The sequence below is a fragment of the Frankliniella occidentalis genome, unplaced genomic scaffold (genome assembly GCF_000697945.3).
Source record: "Frankliniella occidentalis isolate FOCC.00 unplaced genomic scaffold, Focc_3.1 Scaffold439, whole genome shotgun sequence".
Lineage (NCBI taxonomy): Eukaryota > Metazoa > Arthropoda > Insecta > Thysanoptera > Thripidae > Frankliniella > Frankliniella occidentalis.
Genome location: NW_026267558.1, coordinates 87,726 through 89,110, shown reverse-complemented (window position 1 = coordinate 89,110; position 1,385 = coordinate 87,726). Strand labels below are relative to the sequence as shown.

The window sequence follows — 1,385 nt, the reverse complement described above, 5'->3', positions numbered from 1 at the left end:
AAATTTTGACAAAGGGGCGTATGTCCAAGAACATTTTGACAGAGAGGCGTATGTCTAAGGAACACTTTGACAAAGAGGCGAATGTCCACAGAAATGCAGTACCGGTTCTGTTCGGTCGAGTTTGAAAGTTGAAAATCTATCATTTGTTGGCCTGATATTTCTGGTCGAAATCATGTGTTTTAATCAGAAACGTGCTGATAATATTGAACTGCAGCGACATTCATTATCCTATTCACCAGGGACCAGGGTTGTTAGTCAGAACTCGCAGGCTACTCAAAGGTAGGGTCTGTGGAAGCGTCTCACTTTGTGTTGGCTATGAAGTCCACCTCAAAAAACTGTATGTCTACCAGATAAGTAAGATAGACCTCAAAGAGTTGAACGGCAAAAACTATAGGCCCTTTGCAAATGATGGGAACACCTAGAGGAAATCCAAGGCCCATGTGTAGTGGGTCAAGGTAATAAAAGGAAATAAAAGTTTTAGATTTTTATCATTACTTTCTATGAAATGCATAGAGAAACAACACAAGAGTCTTTTGGAATACATTACTTTCATCTCACTTTTTGTTTCAGATACTAACACATATGCAGCAAAAGCATATTATGTCTGTGCCGACAAGGTTCATTTAGTGGAGGTAAGCAACCCCAAAGAAGCACTTGTTGCTTTGTTTGAACTGTGCTTCTGCCTGAACCTGGAGTACCCAGAACTTAGTCTCACATTTGAATTCCTAGACAGGTGAGCTGAAAATTTTACTTAAAATCAACAGAATGAAACAGTGAGTTTTGGTTGGACTAATTTTAGTTCGAATTCTTACAGATATGTTTTTGAGGTGGGGTTGGTAGATACCCGAGTGAAAAAGAGAGGAAAACAAGTTGTTGTGTTAAGTGACCAAGTGAAACGTCTCATGGAAGGCTTTGAAGAATTTGTTGAACAGTTCAAAAAGGAATTGCCAGAATATTTGGCACACACATATTCTGACATGGAAATGGAATTGTGAAATTTGTTTTGATACTTTTGTCCTTCGGTACTTTAGATTTGATTATATCAAAATCATTTATGAATTGTTGAGTTTAGTGCCTACATATGCACAGTTAAAATGAAATTCTGTTTAAAAAAATCAACTGTTGTTTTGTTTGTTTTTTTACTTTAATTTACTAGTTCTATTAAAATTTTGTAAATCTGTGATAATTTCCGACAAAATGTTATACTTTTTCAATTACCACATGTTTCACTTCACTTTTACAACTTCTATATTAAGTGTGATTATATACAAATGTGATAAATAAAACATTTACCCATTCAACATTCACAGCTTTGTACATTTCTTCTTCCTACTTCTTCCAGAGAGTGCCATGTGTCCTTTGAATTAGATACTCTTGAGGTGCTT

The 1,385-nt window shown here is 35.7% G+C and overlaps 1 protein-coding gene across 1 annotated transcript in view; it reads left to right on the top strand.

Moving 5' to 3' along the window:
- LOC113215745 (uncharacterized) overlaps positions 1-1,307 on the top strand; it is a 12,910-nt gene extending 11,603 nt beyond the window's left edge. Inside the window, exon 4 of the mRNA XM_052274778.1 lies at positions 815-1,307. Coding sequence (XP_052130738.1) covers positions 815-995 — 181 coding nt within the window. The 3' untranslated portion in view covers positions 996-1,307. The remainder of the gene's footprint in view (positions 1-814) is intronic.
- The last annotated feature ends 78 nt before the right edge of the window (positions 1,308-1,385 follow it).